Below are 17,958 nucleotides of genomic sequence, written 5' to 3'. Positions count from 1 at the left end.
TCTGTCCATTATGACTTTTGGTCATGATACATTTTACTCACCATGTTAAAATGATGAGTCTAATGAGTCTATGAGTGAAGTTAATTCCCAGATAGTAAAGCCGCTGTAGTCCAGATTGGGCCCACACCAGTCAGGTTTATCAGGCCCACATACCGCGCAGGATGACGACACGTGGACGTTCCACTCCTGTTTGCGAGGTCTGAGCCACAAGCAGGCCATACCATGACCACATATCAGCCAAGAACGAATCAAATAAACCAGAACTGGCCCACAGATCAACAGGGTACGTACGACCTAGAAATGCCCTAAGAACTGTGTGAAGTACAGTATGTTAACCCAGAATACACCAGACTGTAAGTAGCTAGGCCCGGCTCAGCACAGTCTATATGCGTCATCGTCTGGCAGTTAACAACATTGACCATGCTTATCGATACGTGGGTTTACATCTCTAAAGAGGAACTAATAATGAGCTTTTCACATAATCCTCTCTATCACTATGCTTACATTATCTGCTTTAAATTTTCTCTTATGCATATTTGTCTCTCTAGTGGTCCTAATCATCATCTAACTGTCTGTGTGGAGACAATGACTTCTCAAATTGAAAAAAATTGTATGAAATATTTGATTTATGGTGACATAACTGCACATTTCAAGGCTTTTATAATACAATTTTATATAAAACAATGAAGATCAAACTGGGAAGTCTTCATATTTCAAGAGAAATTCAGTTTGACGCCGTGGAGCAACGACAACAGATGTTTTGCTGCCCACAGTCATTATATCCGTTAAGACGAGTCAGGTTTAATATAAACATGCTGCTACTGAGTAAACGTTGTGAAAGCTCACCCTGCCGGGGGGCAGCTGTAATTCAATTATGGAGATAAGGATAAAAGCAGCTGTCTGTCTCTTTGTCAAAGTCTAACTTTAGAGGTTATGTGACAAGTTGACTGACTTACTGACTATACTTTTATTTTCACACGTTCTTACTGTACTAGATTTTGAACTTATATTGCTCATTTAGTAAACAAAATGTAAAAAAAATCTAATAATGAATAAATAAATTTAATTATTTTTTCTTGAGTGTGCGTAGTGTTGTAGTCAAGACCGCACCAACCGAGACCAAGACATTACTGAGACCAGAGAGTACCGAGACCGAGACAAGGCCAAGACATTTGGAGGTCGAGACCGAGACAAGACCAAGACCATATATATCAAAGGAAAATCATAACAAAACATCAAAATGTGAGTTTTCTTTTTTTTTTTAGCTGGGGGAAATCTTTACACTAGAATGACTCCAGAAAGCAACCAAAATGTTTCAACTAAATTCAAATGTAATCTTTAAAATGTGTAACCTGAATATGGTTCATTGCATTTTGGTTCATGTGTCACAATTTCCATCCATATTTTTGTCGAATGATTTCTGTTTTAAATGTATTAAAGCACCCTGATAATCATACAACTACAATGCAGACATTCACCTGAATGTTGAACCTGAACCAAGGAAGTTGTTTTGGTTCAGCTCTTGAGAGATTCCGTTACCATTACCTAAAGAGATAACGGTAACAACTCTCCTCTAAGCCATGATAGTGGATCTAATTACCCTGGCATGGAGTTGATGTTACATCTGCAACTGGGACATCATCTGCCATGCCCTCAACTTCAGTGCATCTCTAAACGGAGGCCACTCCCTGAGTGGCTCTCTGCCACTCTCGCCTAGTGTGTGTGTGTGTGTGTGTGTGTGTGTGTGTGTGTGTGTGTGTGTTTGTGATTCAGGTGTGCCAGAGTCAGAGTGTGTTTGCCACACTTCAAGACATTATTTACTAGTTTGTACTGTTTTTGGCATCAAGTTCTTATTGTTTTTCTCTGAGACACATCCTCATCATTGCAGTCCTGCCTATTTCTGACTCAGGTCCCTGTCTCCCCTACCTCATCTGGCCAAGTCTGCTGTTCTGCCTTATTTGTCATGTTCCCATTATGTGCCATATAAATCTGGGGAACATACTGTAGGTCCCTGGGAACATATTACTCTGGGAACATCGATCTTTAGGAACACAGGATCCTGGGAACAAGACTCTTTGAACATAAGATCTGGAAACATAGGTCCCTGGGACCAGGACCCTAGGAACATTTGGACCCCCAGAACATAAGTCTCTGGGAACATAGGTCCCTGGGAATATTGGATCATGGAAACATATGACTCTGGGACCATAGGACCCTGTCAACATCGGTGCCTGGGAAATACAACTGTGGAAACATGTGACTCTGGGATCCCGGGGAACATAGGACCCTGGGAACACAGGATCCTAGGAACATAGGACCCTTGGAACATAGGACTCTTGGAACACAGGCTCCTGGGAGCATGGGACTCTGGGAATATAGGTCCCGGGGAACATAGGACCCTGAGAACATTAGACCCTGGGAACTGAACACTATGTGAACGTCAGACCCTGGGAACATAGGACCTTGGGGGAATAGGATCCTAGGGACTAAAGGTCCCTAGGAACTTATGTCTTTGGAGTTATAGGCTCCTGGGAACACAGGCCCCTGGAAACATATGACACTGGGAATATTGGTACCTGGAAACTTAGGTCTTTGGGAACATAGGCCCCTGCAAACATAGGACTCTGAGAACACAGAATTTCGGGAACATATATGCACTCCTGCAAAATGGCTTGCAAGCTTTGCTAGCAAAATTCCCAAATTAACATTAATTTACTTGATGGTCCAACAAGGAACTTTCATGTTTTGTTGATTCTGGGAGCCCCTGTGGGCAAAGACAAAACAAAGTTAACTAAAGTAACCAAAGCAGCTAATTTACGCTATTTACATGATCATTTAAATGATGAGGACGACAAGCACAGGCGAAAAATGGAAGGTTTCCTGTTCATCCCAATCTCCCGACATTGCGTGAAAACAGTCCTTACTGCCAGTGTTAATAAGGAAGGAACTAGCTATTAGCACTTTTAAGGAATTCTGAATTTCTAACCCAACAGGAGAGCCAATCACAGCATTATTGTCTCTGCATGTGTGTGCTTTTCCATGACTGGTGAATCACATGAATTCACCTTCCCTGTTACACCAGTACCTCACTCTTTCTCTCCCCCTTTCTGCCTCTCTCCTTTCACCCTTCCCTCTTTCTTCCTTCCTCTTTCATCCCCCTGCCTCTCTCCCCCGCTCTCAGTAAGCTGACACTGCGCATTTACACGTTAGCTGCTTTTACCTCTAATAGGATCAGAGGGACTTACATTGTCATCTGATAAAACTAAGCAGCTTGATAACTAGACTGCTCTTTCTTAACCAATTTATGTTCAATTAGGATAACAGAGAAACAGTGAAAGGACCAAAATGTTTTAACAGGGAATATACAAGAACCTTTGATTATTATTACTTGTTGGCAGTGACAGTCATTTTGTGAACAGACTGGTCACACCAATGGGAATGAAGGCTTTTTGAGGCAGAATAATGTTATTGTGCTCCACTCTGTTTTTCTGGTCTGAAACTTAAATGATTATTCCTAATGTTAACTCCTCTGTTATTGATCATTCCAAAATCTGAATGTAAATTATTGGTTTTGAAATCAAAATTGAAATTGAACACGAAATGTAGCAACACTGTAAAATACTCGAGAACTGAGCACAGGTATAGTCACCATACAGGACGGAACAATCTGGCACCGGAGTGGTGAAGAGACCGGGTGATATAGCAGGAGTGATGAGATGATGACTTGCAGGTGCATCTCTCCGCTGCAGCAGCACATTTCCCCAAAACTCAGCCTGATACATGCAGTATCTGTAGAAACTTTGAATCTGCTACGATTTAAAATAATGTTCTGTTAGTACAAAACAATCACAGCAAGAGTTTGACTGTCCCACCAACAGTGGTACTGAAGAGGTTAAAGCATCCAGAAATCAATTTAATCATTTTAGAGCCATGTAGACATAAGAAATACATCAGAATCAGATTTTTCTCTGACGTTCAAGGTACCAGGTGACTCTGTGATGAGAGCTGCATATTTTAAACTGAAAGTTACTTTTAATCAATCAGTCAATCAATCAAACTTTGTTTGTATAGCATCTTTCAAACAAATCAAAATGCAATTTAATGTGCTTTACAATAGATTGAAAAACATGGGCTATTTAGAAAACAAAATGGGTTTAGAGACACCAACAGCAATAAAATATGGGTCATTAAAATAATAAAAGTATACAAGCAATAAAAATAACAATAAACATAAAATTATAAAATATTACACTTAGAAAATGATTTAAAAATGTTAATAGAATAAAATAAAATATAATGAGAATGAGAAACAGTACAATATAGATAATAAAAAATAATATGATTAAAAAAAGCACAAATAAATACATTAAAATAAAAAAGCCGTTTAACGCCACATGTGTAATAAATAACTCCCCTCGGCCGGCCTCAAATAATCATTCTATACAATGAAAGATAATTTGATGATTTGATATACATTGCAAGATGGAAACAACGTTACTATAAAGTCAGGAATAAATTCCAGTCACATGTTTAACACTGATGGAGCAGCAGTAGATAGACAAGGTCTTCCTGGTGTGTTTAGCTCAGTTGTCTAAGCTGTAATCTAGTCATTGGAAACTAAGTAGAACTATGAAGTAGGCATGTGTTGTACATGAAGGAGATGAATGATGGATTCTATAGAACCTGAAGAACCCACTTCACATTTTGTCACTGAACATTTATCATTTTGAACGATTTTTCCCATGAAAACTAAAAAAAATGCATTTTTTAAAATCTTCTCTTTTTCCTCTGAGCTGACTCGTTTTACATATTCTGTCATGTGTACTTTCACCGAATAATAATGGCTGAAACTGATTAAATCTACATTGCTCTAACTTGAACTTTATATATGTTTAAGGTCACAGGAAATCTCTTTAGCCTCTTTAGTGTTGTGACTGATTTATATGACACTAAGCCAAAGTCATCGCTGAACTCCATGACACTTTTGGGCTCAAACTGACTGTGTGATGATAATGAGCCTGACTTTATTCCTGCCTTGTTTATACCTTGAGGAGTCTGTTTACTATCATCATATCATAGTGTCATCTCATCATCTAAAGCAGCTTTCAAATCCAAAGGGACATGTTAGTCCCATTGAAGATTTTTAAAGGTGCACTATGTAACTTTTTTCATATCGATTTTGGTTATATATTCCTATATTCTCGAACTGTAGGACTTCTAGATGTGTGTGAACAGGCTTTGAAGTACGTTTAAAATGTAAGCTCTTGCAAACTGTTATTCCATGTATCAAGAGCTCTGTCTCTGTTTGTTTAAAGGCCTGTAAAAAATTGCGTAGTCCACCTTTAAGAAATACTGCACCTCCACAAAGGGAGCTCTGCTGTATAATTTTTCGAGCCTGGCCCACTTTTCAGCCACCAACCCAAATGTGTCCAATTTCCTGTTTCATCACCCTGCCAGGACAGTATCGGTCCGACAGTGTCTTCTTACACCACTGGTTCCTCTCTGAACACAACAACTTTAGATCTGTTAATCTGTCATGTATTCATTTGGTACATCAATTCTTTTATTAATTAATTTTTCTGAAGCTATAGTGCTCCTTGGGTTTCTTTCGTGTTGGTCCAGCTGGGTTAAAATGTCAAACAAATACCGTGAAGAATTTCTAGGAAATCACTGATGATGAAATGATGAACTTGGAATATAATCAACATAAAATATCAGCTCTCAATGATTTGATTTGCAAAGCATTACTATTTGTTTGTTGCTTTCCTGAACCCATTTCAGCCAAACTGTAGCAGATAATTGTGGGTCTACGCTTTCTAGAGTTTAATTGTGATTATGTAAAGCTATTTAACATAAATTTCATATAGTGCACAAGAGATAGTATCTCAGTATTTACCTAATTAAAAAAGTATATGCCAAACTTATATACATACAATTATATATGTATGTATGTGTGTGTATATGTATACATATATATGTATATATGTATATATTTACAGTTTTGTAAATTATAAAGATTTTTTTTTACAAGATTTCTCTTTTTGAATAATGCAAAGTGTATCTATGTTCTTTAGTCCACTAAAGTTAATAAAAGTAGCATGACTTACATTGCATTTTTAAAATAAATGCTCTTGTAGCAGGATGTCAGACTAGAAAGAGATTTATTCAGATTCAGATTTTATTGTCATTATACCCGGATACAAGGAAACTTAGTTTAGCTTCTCTCTTTTAAAGAAATAAAAGACAAAGCTGTAACGAGAAACAGAATACAGAATATAGAGCAAAGGCTAGATTAAAGTTAATGAATAAAACAAGTACAATTTAACAAGTCAGACAATATGACAAAATGTCAGACAATATAAAATATCCTGGGGGAATTTAAGACAGTGGCACTTAATACAAAGTTTGATAAATTAAACAAACATTATGGTTTTGGTGGGGCATTAGTGTAAATATTATTTGAGAAAAATGTTTTTATTGCAAATGAATAAGTCAACATCATCTCTTTAAAATGACATTAGTTTGTACCTCATGTGTGATTCAGAATTTTCATGTAGCTCCACATGATGGACGGGTCGAGTGAGCTCAGTGCAAACTTTCAGCGGCTCTTTTGTTTTTAAAACAATAAATTTGTGAAAGAAAGTCTTGTCCAGGCTTCATTAGCCTGGACTTCCTCCTGTGGGGGTGAATAGAAATGACATTTAAAACAATTACTTGAGCAGAAAACAGCTGCCAATCACTCTTAAAGGGGAAGGATTCCAATTAATAACCCTCTCCTAATCCCCTCGTTTCACCTCCTACGCCCCCTAAGCTTTGTCTACCTCTCCCTCTCTGTCTTTCTCCTCTTCCACTCTCCTCTCTGAGCTGGACTGCATGGCGTCTCAGCTCAGTAGTTGAATCTTCTTTTGCACTGGTTGGCTTTTTTATTTAGTTGCACTTTATTGGAGCTTCTCTGTCAGGACTATTCGCTACATAGAGAGATTATTTAGAGAGAGATGCAAGGTGAGCAGAGCCGGCTGAGTGAAGGCGAGCGGTGCAGAGTGCGGATCTGGGAAGAGTGAAGTTGGAGGGCGAGCTGCTGAGAGGAACAGGCGGAGCACTGGCATCAGCAACTTTAACAGTTCAACATATTTACTTCCAAAAGGTAAGCTCAACCACTGTCTTGTTTTATGGCTGTCACGCGTTTGAACTTCAGCTTTGTTACTTGTCATGCAAGTGCCTGATCGTGGAGATCTGTGTTCAGGTCAATCTTGGGATGCACTGAAGAAACAATAATAATCAGTTTTATCGAAACCACACACTCCTACTCCTCTATGAGCTCTTCTGCACATCTGTAGATCTAATACAGGAACAATTTTGTGCACCAATTCAATGCATAAAATTTACCCTTCTTTCCCTCTCACTTACTCTCTTTATTTCTTCTTTATTATGGGTGGTGCTTATTAGTTTACATCAATTTTTGATGTGCTGGATGTCCCAGATTGAGCCAAAAGCCCTATTTCATCATCAGAATTCTCCCTTTTCCACCTTTTTTACACATAAAGCCTCATCTGTTTTTCACAAACATGCGAAAATAATCTAATCTGTGAATGAATTTCTGTGTAGAAAGAGTCAGTAACTGCAGACATCACACTTGTAGCTCCTAGAATGACAAGATACTGTATGTGTCATTAAGTCTTTTTTTATTCCAATTAGGGCTGTCAAGATATCAGATTTTCCCTACACATTTATTGAATTCACGATAACAATATTATCGCAATATCTATTGAAATTTGAAAAAGAAATGCCAGCCATCAAATCTATCTGTAACTTTGTTTACTGTGTTTTGTTTATTTTTTGGAAAATAAATTACCAACTCTGTTACTAGTGAAATGGCGACTCATAAACAAAAGATGCAGAAGGCCGAACATCTCCACTGGATTATTCACACGATATTATCATATGTGTATTATTAACACAATATCAATATTTCATTGTTATTATCAAGATTATTGTGAATATCCCTATATGGCGACACCTCTAATTCCAATAGAGATGCTCTAAATCTGACACAGTGTTAAATGATTTTTTTTTTTTTGTAATTTTTGGGAGGAAATGCTGCATTTGTTTTGTATAAAAAGATTGAATGTACATTTAACACTGTAGGGCCGTTAGTGCTGATCATTCATATAAAAAGAGTTAAAAATATGGATCAAGGAGAACCATGTGTGTCCAGCAGCACCCTTCAGTCTGTACTGAAGCTTTCAGAGTGTAAGGGACAGACTGTTAACCCCCTGCGGCTCTGCAGAGGATAAGCGGGTTTAGATGGATAGCAAGAGAACAGAGAGTCATCTGAGGCAACCAGGTGATCTCTAACTCTATATTCAACCTACAGTCCCTCACTTACTGTAAACCTCTTTTCCTTCTGATTGCAGTGCCAAGACGTTCGAATGCATTTATCACTGGATACCATGAGCATGGTGGACGACAGCTGCCTCTCACCCAGTAACTTCCACGAAATGGGGAAAGGTGGGGGCATCGCTGCGGGGGGCCGTGTCCACAGCATTGATGTCATCCTAGGGTTCAGTAAAGACCAGGACCCCCTGCTCAGCCCCGCTGGGGCACCACGACCCCATAAAGTGGACATAGATGGCCTGGCAGAGCCTGGGAAGCAGGAACCCTCTTCACATCCGACCTACAGCGGGCACCTTTCATCTCTGAGGAACGGCAGCACTGAGCAGCAGGAGCAGCAGTACCACGGTGAGTGCAGTTGGGGATGCTGGAGATGCTGGTCTCCATCCTGGCAAAGCAGAAGTTTTTCTGCACCATCAATTATCAATATTATTTTGGTCTGACTTCAGAGTTTGTTATTGAGGAAAAAGTTTAAGAATCAGCCGATTTTTATGCTTCTAAACTCAGAGATGTTGAAGGATATTGATCATGCAGCAGCACGTCTGCTCTTGGAAGGCTGGAGAAGTGCAAGCTCTGGGTTCACTGTGTGAGAGATTTGAATTGATTTTGCCGCACTGAAGTTAGGATATTTCAGTCTTTCATAGCCCAAACAAAACTTATTCAAGAACAAGAATTAAATTTTTATGAAAAACTTTAAAGTTGCACTATGTTGCAGAAAAGAAAGATCTTGACTGACTGATTTTTTTGAATGCCTAATCAAACTAAATTAAAAAACTTTCATTAATATTGTAAATATTAAAATTCTGAGTTTGAATTTCTTCTCCAAAACAACATAGTGCCCCTTTAATGCCTAAATATGAGTGTTAAGCTTGACTGAGGAAACATGCATTAAAGAGCATGTAGAACTAAAAAGACTGACTTCTAAAACTTAAGCTGACTGAAAGACATCACACAAAGAGGCAGCTGTAAAACAAAAACATCCACAAAGCTTATTATTAGATATAACGTTAACCTTTTGTATGTTGGCATGATGTTGGTAGGAGAGCATCATTTTGGCAGATCACATCATTTCTTCAGCACTCTCAAGTGAGGAGACAAAGTGTTGAAATGAGTCCCACAGCAGCAGCCAGGTCTCTGTGGACACGAGACCTCTGAAACACAGTTTTTAATATTATCTTTGTTCCATTATTTGAACCATTGTTTGATAAAAAGAGGCAACTGACAATTAGAAATCTGACCTATTTAGATGAGGCACTTTTACTACAATGGCTGCAGCATTTCCGTGCAAAATGACTCACATGTAGATTCACAATCACCTGTTGAGTGGTCTGGTGGGCTGAGATTGAGAGATAGCTCACAGAACAAGATGGTGCGGGGAGGTTTATGTCCCCAAGCCCAATCTCATCCCCTTGTGGAATTCCCCTAATCTTCTCTTCTGCAGATTAGATTGTACAGTAGTTCATTCGGGTGTTATTGTTATTGTACTGTCTCAGAGTCAAATTCATCACGTTTAATCTGGAGCTATTTTCACTTGCAGGATCTGGCAGGTGGTGGTTGGTGATTTTGTGGCAGAAGCACAAATGAGAAAAATGATTCTAAGTGATTCAGGGGGACGTTCGTTTCTCTTGATTAACGTACATCAACACCAATGACATCAGTCCTTTGTGTGTAACTCTCCTGTGAAGTCAGCGCAGTTCCCCCTGAATGAGCAACTTTTCTGTGCTTGGTGTCAGTCTCCCCCCCTCTCTCTCTGCGCTGAGATGTTCTGCTGGCTGATAAACAGTGGGCAGCCTTCAGACCAGTGGCTGCGATGGTCTGACAGGCCAAGAGCTGGTCACTGAACCAGACCTGACCTCTGCCTTTGTCAGAGCCTGGCCTTTGTCATAGCTGCTTAATGAGAGGTGGATAAATGAACCCCGAAAAATCCTGCTTTGCCTTTGCCTCTGCTCCCGTTTACCAGTTGAAAGAGCACAATGTCCCCCTCCTTTATCTCCATCAACATGTCTCAGTCACAGAAACATGCTCACAGTTACATTTGGATCGGTTGATTTACTGACGCAGTGGCAGCTGGACGAAATACAAACTCCAAAGTACTAAAATCGGAAAAATTAACATAGTAGTGGTTACGTGTGAAGGTTTATTTTTGACATTGAAATACTCATTTGATATGAAAAAGCTGCAAATTAAAGCAGCTATAATCAACAGTTTTATACTAACAATATATCAAGCAAGCAATAATGTGAAAACAATATGAGAACGTAAAGCTCGAATATAGTGAAGCTTTATAAAGAGTTTTATCTACAGCTGTTTAGACACATCTGCTCAGCACCAATCAGCAGACAGACACAGTTAGCAACTAGCTGGTGACCATAGTGGAGCATTTAGCAGCTAAAGAGTCAACTATTCCCCTCAGGAGATGGTAGAGACCAAACACAGAACTAGAAGTGAGTGACTTTTAGATTTCATCAAGTGGCCAGAAACACAACTCAACATGAATGCTAATGCTTCTGTGTAGCCTAATAAACAACCGTTTGCTAACAATTTTGCTATGTTAGCTTATAGGTGAAATATATGACATTCACTGTCACTAGATATCGCACTAGAGCACCAGAATCTCAGACCAAAACAAATGTGCAAATCATAACACACGCTGCTCATGAAACTCTGGTCGAACTCTAAAATTAGGCAAACTGGACACAATTTGAATCAAGATTCTGTTACTGCATAGTCTATTTCTTGCTTAAATTTATTTTCAAAAACATATTTTAGTGTATTGTTCAGCCAGGAAAAGGTTTCTAACCAGGCCGCCATGTTGAAAACTGACGTGCGAAAGACAGACAGAGACCCAGATGATCCAACATGCAGCGCAGCCAGCCCGGCCACCGATCAAACAACAGACTCTCCCAGTGCATCAAATACAGCAGCCTGGTCAGTTGCCCTGTGCTTGCAGGCTGTAACCATGAGTAACCAAGTATAACTGTCGATTTGTTTTTAAGATATGTGCGAGTAAGTGAACTTACATAAATTATGTAGGTTATGGAAAATGCGTAAGTGACGTGAATGAACAACAAGCAGGATGTTTTTCTAAACCTAACCAAACCACGACTGTTTTACAACATTAATAACAATCGAAAAGTCAGAATATGTTAAATGTTTTTCAGTAGGCTTTATTTTGAAAGTCTAACAGAATGTTGCATATCCATGGCCCTTCAAAATATCATATACTTAACCTTTAAAAGTGATGAATCAATGATGTGTTCACAACTTGCGTCTGCTGACCTCAAGAGGACAGAAAATCGCAGACTAGCTTTTTCAAATGAAATCCAAATTTTGAATTCTTCCACTACTCTTTCTTGGCCAAGTCACGACCACATTATTGCTTCTTTCTATTTAGATGCCAAATTTGGACTTCTTACATCAAACTGCAATGTGAATTGTAATAGTCCTTCCAGGAAAGTATTTAATAGTCAATTTAACCTCCGTTCTGTGACGTCTCCATCACATCCTGAGTTGTGTATAGCACCTGATTGACATCCGATCCTGGCAGACAAACCCTTCTGGAGTAGTGGCTTCGTGAGAGCGACTGATCCGATTGTCGGATCATCATCTTTGTGCTTTGTTTAATTCAATTACTTGCTGATTAGACTAATTCAGCCAAGTCTCTTCCTGACAGACGTCACTCTGCTGCGCAACGATTTCTGCATTTCTCTGTTGTTAAAAATGAATGTTGACAAGGATGTGGATGCATCTCAGCGAAAGTACATTTTTGTGGGAATGAACTAAGAGTGTTTTTTTTTGTCCGCTGTCAATAGCACTGTTAAATAATGTATGTGATGCAGTGGAAACAACAATGTGAGTCACAGCTCATAAAAAGCAACATTTTTAAACATGTACAGAGGACAGTTTACCTTTGGAGAAGATAAACACGGGAAACAACTTCTCTAAATCCGATTAGGAATGTTTTCGAGCTTCATTGAAGTTCAGGGGATTGCTTGCTTCACTGACCTACAGTAGCCTATTGTTGCAGGTGTCAAATTAATGTCTGCTGTAGTGGAAAGTGAGCACTTCATTCTTCATTTCAACTTCCCACTCAACATTTGTTTTTATTCTACATTAGAGTTCACATATGCATAATCACAACTTTCAAATAAAAAACTTTGAAGACTTAAGAATAGAAAATTGCATTTCTGATTCATTTTTCTTGTGCTCTGAACAGACACAGGCTTATTCGCAAACAAGTGTGACGAGGAACTGAATGAGCTGAGGAAGTGTGTCGAGAGCGATGAAGGCAAGTCTCCAGAGCCGGGCAAAGACGATCAGCCCAAGAAGAAGCACAGGCGCAACCGCACCACCTTCACCACCTACCAGCTACATGAGCTGGAGCGTGCCTTTGAGAAGTCCCACTACCCAGATGTGTACAGCCGTGAGGAGCTTGCCATGAAGGTGAACCTCCCGGAGGTCCGAGTTCAGGTAGGAGGATCTAAACATGTCTATAGTTATAACAGTCAACACCATTAATAATGATTTTGTCTACATGAGTAGGAACTCATATACTAGTATAGCAATATAATTACACAACCACATTACAAGCTGGAAGTTAAAGAGTTGGTGTGTTTCCAAATCCTGAGGTTCTCTTGAGAACAGCAGAAACACGCCAAGTCTTTAACCTTTGGCTTCTCAGGATTCAGGCGATGAGATTGCACCAGTTGCGTAAACAGGGTGTGTGTTTCCAGCTGCCAACTTATTGTTAAGTCTGAGTATTTTTGTCAGACCCAGATGCAGAGATCAGAGACAGAGATCAGTCCAAAGGTGTTTATTTAAATAAAACTGAGATGCAGGGAGCGAGGAGGGCAGCCAGGCAGGCTGGATGGAGTGGTCTGGTGGCAGCGAGGAGGGATCCCAGTAGAGCAGATGAAGCTGTGGGCTGAGCAGAGAGACGCTGGAGGGTTTCAGGAGCATTTAGGCTTTCATCAGTGTTGAAGGATATGATTCAGCTATTAGTTTTTAACTAATATAAATTCCCCCCTCCTTGCATTTTGCTGTGGTATTACTGTTGTCACAAACATGGCATTAGCAACATGGCGACCGCTAGCAGCCTGGCTAGTGTTACTGACTGATTTAGTAGACAGAATGTCGGTTTTGTAACGTCATGGTAAAGGGAAACACATATTAGCATGGTACCAGAAACAACACTGACGCTCTCCATCAAGTGAATGCCAGTCCGTTCACAAGGTTTCTATCACTCTCCCTCTTCAACTTCTTTGCCTCCTCCTTAAAGCAACAAAGTTGTCTTTTGCCAGTTTAAATGAGTTAAAGTGTCTCTGTGAGATGTTTTTTTTGCCATGATCAGATGAACTTGTAGTTCCAAAAATCTCCAAACAAATACACTGAGATCTAAAAAGGAGGATCATGCACTCATGCCCCTCGTATTCAGGCATACTTCATGATAACTTTTGTCCCTCAGGTCTGGTTCCAGAACCGCAGAGCTAAATGGCGTCGGCAGGAAAAGATGGACGCCAGCACCATGAAGCTCCATGACTCGCCCATGCTGTCCTTCAACCGCCCAGCACCAGTTCACACCAGCATGGGGCCGATGACCAACTCCCTCCCCTTGGACCCCTGGCTGTCCTCTCCCCTGTCCAGCGCTACACCGGTCCACAGCATCCCAGGCTTCATGGGTCCAGCTCAAGGCCTCCAGCCCAGCTACCCCAGCCACAGCTTCCTCAACTCCACTCCTCACCCACATCCTCATCCTCATCCTCATTCTCATCCCCATCCTCATCCTCACCCTCACTCTCACCCTCATCCGTCCATGGGCCAGGGGATGCAGAGTATGGCTCCTCCTCCCTACCAGTGCCCGGCACCGTACCCTGATAAATACCCTCTGGAGGACGTGGACCAGCGCAGCTCGAGTATCGCAGCACTCAGAATGAAAGCCAAGGAACACATCCAGTCTATGGACAAGACCTGGCAACCCATGTGACTAACAAAGCTGGCAGTCCATTTGAATGATGGAAAGGGAGATGCTGAAGTTGTTTCTTGGGGTTCAGGGTAACAGATAATGAGTAAAATGTTGGAAAATAACAGTGACATGTCTGTTACCCACAGAGCAAAGGAAATGCATCTTGAACTACGAAAGTTGGGGATTTTAGGACTTTCTTGGAACTTTCGTTTTATCTTTTTTTATTTTGCCTCATCTCAAGGACATGAGCAGACAAGTCTACAGTTTTGTTAAATTGTTGTTTTAAACCACCAATTACTAGACATCACTTCTCCCTCCAATCTCCAAGGGTTTAGCGTTGCCTTGGGTGCTATAACAGTCTTCTTGGTGAGCATTGCTCTTATTTCTTTCCTTACTGACCATGCAATATGTCAGAACTGGCCACCACCAAACACCTCCAAACATCACGGCTAACTGCTGCTAGCTGTAGCTGCCGTTAGCTAGTAAGCTCAGTTAACTGTGCAGCTAGTGGCAGTACTAGCTATTTGCCTGGACTGGGAACTCAGAGCACCGGGGAAGTGTTGATGTTGTTTGTTATCGCCTCTGGAGGTACAAAATGGCAAAGGGCTAGCTGGTTAGCATGCTAATGTCAGCGGTTATTTCTTCATATTCTGTTGATAATTTTAGTTTTTGAACGTTTTAAACTAAAATTCTTACATATTGCACCTTTAAGGCATGCTAACATAACAACCAGCTAAATATGGGGATTATATTGTTCTCATCTCTTAACTGGTTATTTCTTGCAGCCATCAACAATTGAATCAGACAAAAACATCTGACACTCAGCTGTTCATTCTTTACTTTTCCCATTTTGTCACCAAGTTTGTGTTTTTACTAATTAATCCAATTGTTTCATTTTCATGGGTCAGCTAATCAGAGTGTCACAGTACTTTGTGAATGAAAGTTTTCAGCCAATTATAGCATTTAAGTTGCTACCTACTGACTTCTCACTTTAGATATTTGACCATTTAGCTTAGACACCCTGGAATAACTGGAGGAAGATGGAGGACCAGTGAGGCCTACTGCTGTGGTTCCCAGTATACGGGGAGAGCAGAATCTCTCAGTTATGGGGTCACAAACTGTAAAATAGGAACATTTATGCTATTCATAGATGGGATGGCACCTTCTATGTGGACCAGGCCTGAGAATATACCAAAAAATAATTCTGCACAATTATATTTCTTTTTTCTGAATTGTGCTGAGATGCTTTAAAGAAGAAAGAAGGTATGAATAAAGGAAAGGCGAGTGCAGGGCTGTCCAAAGTTTGTATGTTGCAGTAAGGTTCGATTTTGCCCGGCAGATGTTTGTAGTGAAAATAGAATTACAATTAATTTTTAAAGGTGCGTTAAGTAGCTTTGGTAAAAATCTTTATTGATTGATTAATTTAATGACTGAACAAAAAAGAGAACACAATGGCATACTTTTTACTTTGTCGGACCCTTCTAAGTAACCACTTTTTTTTAACATCAAACACTGTTCTGGAGATCCTTTCCTCCACTGAGGACGTCTTGTTTATTCATTTATGAAAATATATTCATCAATCAAATGTAAATATTACCTCTCTGAGTTTAAATTTATTTTCCAAAAACTACATAGTGCACCTTTAAAAAAAATTTGAATTGCTGTTTGTAATTTTTTATTAATTATTATTTTAGGTAAAAATGCTCTTTAAATATTTAGGATCCTTAATTATTTTAATATTCTGCAGGAAGTCAATGAGTGAAGGGAACTAGTATCATTTTGCATCTTAACAATACAACACAATAGGTGTTTGCTCTGGCCCATGGTCCACCATTAAGTTCCAGTTTTGGCCCTCCAAAGTAAAAAAAAACTTTGGGCACCCCTGTACCAGTGAGCAGAGTAACCCTCTTTTTGCTTGAGTGGCTGCTGGAGGAGAAAACCTGTTGGCAGCTCAGTGTTGGGTGGCTGCGTGTACGTGCAGGGCAACAGAAAGAGCCCTGTGTGATGCGTCACCCCACATAGTTTAGTCTTTGTTCGGCACAATTGATCCAAGTGTATCCTCTTTGTCTGAAACTGAAGTGGTGGGAGGATGGGGGGGGGGGGGTCTCAGGCTGCACTAAATAGGCCCTTGTAACCATTTTGTCATGGAAGTTTTTTTTCTTTCTCAATCAAAGGAGGAGAAATGTGTATTGTAGCTGCTATGGTCATTAGTGACACAATATTGGTCTTTTACCATCTGTTGTAGAGTCAAGCTCTAATTGTCTGAAAGGTAGAGAAGATCAAACCTAACCACAATGTGTTTTATATGAGCCGTAGAGCTAAACAGATTTGAATTTCGTGTTGAGACATTTCAGCATCTCACGTAAATAAATATTTACAGGCAGGAAAGCTAAATGGTAAGCCCATATGTTAACTTTTTTGACTTTGTTATGAAACAATCTTAAAGTGCAATTTCAGTCTCCTTTTTATTTTATATATTTTTTTATAAAAAAATGAGACTAATTTTTACCCCATGAATATTTGGGACCATTGTATGATCATGAGTCATAAGTCATGCATCCACATAAACTACAGCTACAAGAACAACAATATCATGTAATTTCTGGTTGATTTTAAAACCTGCTCAGAGAGGGATGAACACAGTTTTGCATCTGCTGTTCTTCATTTGCCCATATGTAGTTTTTTAAATGTTGTTGGTTGGTGATGTTTAGACTCCCTGTTGGACAATGCCAGAACCTCACATCGTAGAGGAAATGAGGATTACCTTCCACATTAAGAGCTTCTTTAGATTGTTACATAAATGTCATTTTGGACCAAGAACAAGCCAAAGGTTAGAAAATTGACAAAACTGCACTAGAAGTTTGACAGTTTTAGTTGTTTTTTTATGTGAAAATGTGCAGGATGTTTTTCTTGTACAGCTGTTTTGTTTCTTTCATGTCCTATTAGTTAAATCTGTCCTTTAGTGATTTCATTGTTTCCTTTCTTTTTGATTTTGTCTGGATGTCCATATTCTGGAAAGGATGAAAATCTACTGAAAATAAATATAGTTTGATAGAATATGTATCTCCACTTTCTCACTGCAGTTCTTTCATGTTGACCTGTGCACTCATTCCCACACAGAGCAGTCCAAGATTACTACAGCATAATCGTTATCATCTGACATACATGGGCAGAGACATTTTTCTTTCTTTTCCTCCAACACTTGTGCCCTGTCTCTCTCTGTCATATAAGAGCTCTTTCTCTGTACTCTACCCCTCCCAATCCTCTCTGCTGTTCCACGGTTTGGTGGCAGGGTGCCAGCCTGTTAGGAAGATGAGACTCCAATCAATCAGGGCTTCCCAGGGGGCCCTCTGACCGCAGGGCCCGACTCCCTAATTGCCCCCAGGCAGGCAGGCCGGCAGGCTCAGCCGCTGCAACACATGTTCACAGAGGGACCGGTGCCGCCGTGCTAGCTGGCCTCCTCAGCGTGTGAATCACTTTCTTGGACAGATGGAGGACCTCACTACACAGGCCATATGGGCAGGCCAGTGGATGTTGGAGAAATGTTTTTCTGAGGTGATTAAATAGTACATCACACTCCAGTGGTGTGTTGCTGGTTTGTGCCT

General features: G+C 40.0%; 1 protein-coding gene across 1 annotated transcript; it reads left to right on the top strand.

Moving 5' to 3' along the window:
* Nucleotides 1-8,429: 8,429 nt before the first annotated feature.
* Nucleotides 8,430-14,374, top strand: rx1 (retinal homeobox gene 1). The gene is made up of 3 exons (XM_073477082.1): nucleotides 8,430-8,739; nucleotides 12,608-12,861; nucleotides 13,856-14,374. Exons 1-3 carry the CDS (start codon nucleotides 8,430-8,432, stop codon nucleotides 14,372-14,374), a joined length of 1,083 nt encoding a protein of 360 aa, XP_073333183.1.
* Nucleotides 14,375-17,958: the final 3,584 nt, after the last annotated feature.

This window comes from Pagrus major, chromosome 11 (genome assembly GCF_040436345.1).
Source record: "Pagrus major chromosome 11, Pma_NU_1.0".
Lineage (NCBI taxonomy): Eukaryota > Metazoa > Chordata > Actinopteri > Spariformes > Sparidae > Pagrus > Pagrus major.
Note: the sequence above shows the minus strand (reverse complement) of the source record. Positions and strands in the feature narration are given on the sequence as shown.

Coding starts and splice junctions, on each gene's coding strand:
- rx1 (XM_073477082.1), top strand. CDS start 8,430: ATGCATTTATCACTGGATACCATGAGCATGGTGGACGACAGCTGCCTC. Junction 8,740..12,607: donor GCAGGAGCAGCAGTACCACG/GTGAGTGCAGTT, acceptor TGCTCTGAACAG/ACACAGGCTTATTCGCAAAC. Junction 12,862..13,855: donor TCCCGGAGGTCCGAGTTCAG/GTAGGAGGATCT, acceptor TTTGTCCCTCAG/GTCTGGTTCCAGAACCGCAG.